The following is a 1962-nucleotide window of genomic DNA, read 5'->3' as shown; positions in this document are numbered from 1 at the left end:
TGTTGCTGATCTAGATTTATTAAACTTATTTCGTGTCATTGTGGTCATTTTTACAGCTGTTGAGACTTATTTTCAATCACATGACTGTTCACAGAATTCACAGAATTCATTAACAAACTAGTATTTTACACCCAAGGGTCTTCAGTAGCACAGCAAGATAGAAAAGAGGCCCACGAGGTGCTTGTGTATGGAATCCGAGTCTGATGACAGAACATTATTGCTTCATTAGTCCTACTTTTTAAAAATAATCAATGATTCCCAGGAAACCCACCCTGGTCGTCGTACTGCAGCCATTCCAGGGTCCCTCATGACAGGGCTGACACGCAGGGGCCCATCCACCCCTCGACCTGTGTTCTCCACTGCTCTGGCAGCTGGGAGGGCCGGCAGGCGTGGGACCGCACCCCTCCTCCGTGCTTGTATCACGGGAGAGCTTGCATCTTGCTCCCTGGTCTTGCACCTGATGGACTTGCACTCACATAGGGGCCTCTACAAAGAACTTAAACTAGACATGAACAAGAAGGGCTCAGCAGATGGGAGACTAATGCTCCTAAGACAGCCACTGACCATGCAGGGGAGAACGTCGAAGCAGCAGGAAATCCTCGAGTCTCAGTCTGTGAAGGTTGTTTTACAGAAGATGGCCTCAGTGATTATGGTCCCAAGGCAGCCGCTTTGCAACATGAAGACTTCTGGGTAGATTTCATGGCTAGGTTTTCTTAATTCTGTCCCATGGGAGTTTCTATATGGTGAAAAATATCTTGGAGATTTCCCTATGGTCCCCGAAGCTCTGTGGATCCGTTGAGACCAGGGACAGGGGACTGGCCTCCTCAGGGACGCTGGCGCTCCGACCGCGTTTGGGGCAGGATCCCTGAGAAATGCTGGCTGCGTCCGATTCTGGAGATGGGGGCAGATGCTGTGTGCGAGTGCAGGCTGTGGGCGGGGACTCAGTCCAGCTTCTTGTTGTTGCCTGTGCTGTGCACGGAAGCTAAGAAGTCGACAATGAGCTTGGCTGTCTTCCTGGGTCTCTCCATCACCACTGAGTGCCCACAGTTTTCCAGAAGTTCTACCTGGCAGTTGGCGATCGACTTGGCCAACATGTCGGCCCCAGACACGTCGAGCACCTGCAGGACAAGACAGGACACTAGGTAGAAAAGCCTCAGATGCCTGCATGCATTCGGGGGACTGGACAGCCGCCGAGGCCTGGCAGGGGAGACATTTAGGATCGAGTCAAGTCGGGGCACGTGACTCACTGACAGAAATGACTGCATGCCTCATTCTGCAATCTGGCACCTGGACTTGTGTGGCTGCCAGCATTATTGAAGTGGAAACACACAGTCCCTGCCTCGGAGGAAGTTTTTCGGTCTGACAGGGGAGCAGGACTGGTCAGTAGATGAGGGCTCTAAGTGGGGAGCATCCCGGAGCTAAGGGTGCATGGGGTGGGTGCGGGGGGCAGGGGAGGATCGTGCAGGAGGGGGGGCAGGTCAGGCAAGCGCAGGGGATGGCAGTTAGCTGAGCTGAGACATAGCATGTGGGGGGCGGGGAGGGTGTGGTCGAGAGATAAGGGGTCAGGCCTCCATCTGAGGGCAGTGGGGAGCCACGAGGCTGTCTTAGGGACAGACATGATCAGGCCGGACTAGAGAAGGCAGCTCTGGGAAGGGCACACGGAGAAGACACAGGAGGGGAATGCTAATTATCCCAAGCTGGGGGAGGAGGCAGTGTCTCTTCGAGGGTCTTTTGGGGTCCCCTGAGCTGCGTGACCACAGGCAGTCTGTGAATAACGGGGAATGCTTTTTTTTTTTAAATTTTATTTATTTATTTGACAGAGAGAGATCACAAGTAGGCAGAGAGGCAGGCAGAGAGAGGAAGGGAAGCAGGCTCCCTGCTGAGCAGAGAGCCCGATGTGGGGCTCCATCCCAGGACCCTGGGATCATGACCTGAGCCGAAAGCAGAGGCTTAACCCACAGA

General features: G+C 53.8%; 1 protein-coding gene across 2 annotated transcripts in view; it reads right to left on the bottom strand.

Annotated features, from left to right (window-relative positions):
* Positions 1-1962, bottom strand: part of ABHD6 (abhydrolase domain containing 6, acylglycerol lipase) — a 55098-nt gene continuing 53136 nt past the window's right edge. For both annotated transcript variants that reach the window (XM_059390037.1, XM_059390038.1), the window contains exon 10: positions 1-1118. In XM_059390037.1, coding sequence (XP_059246020.1) covers positions 942-1118 — 177 coding nt within the window. In that variant the 3' untranslated portion in view covers positions 1-941. The remainder of the gene's footprint in view (positions 1119-1962) is intronic.

Source organism: Mustela nigripes, chromosome 2, assembly GCF_022355385.1.
Source record: "Mustela nigripes isolate SB6536 chromosome 2, MUSNIG.SB6536, whole genome shotgun sequence".
Classification (NCBI taxonomy): Eukaryota; Metazoa; Chordata; class Mammalia; order Carnivora; family Mustelidae; genus Mustela; species Mustela nigripes.
This window is presented reverse-complemented; position numbering and strand designations above follow the sequence as displayed.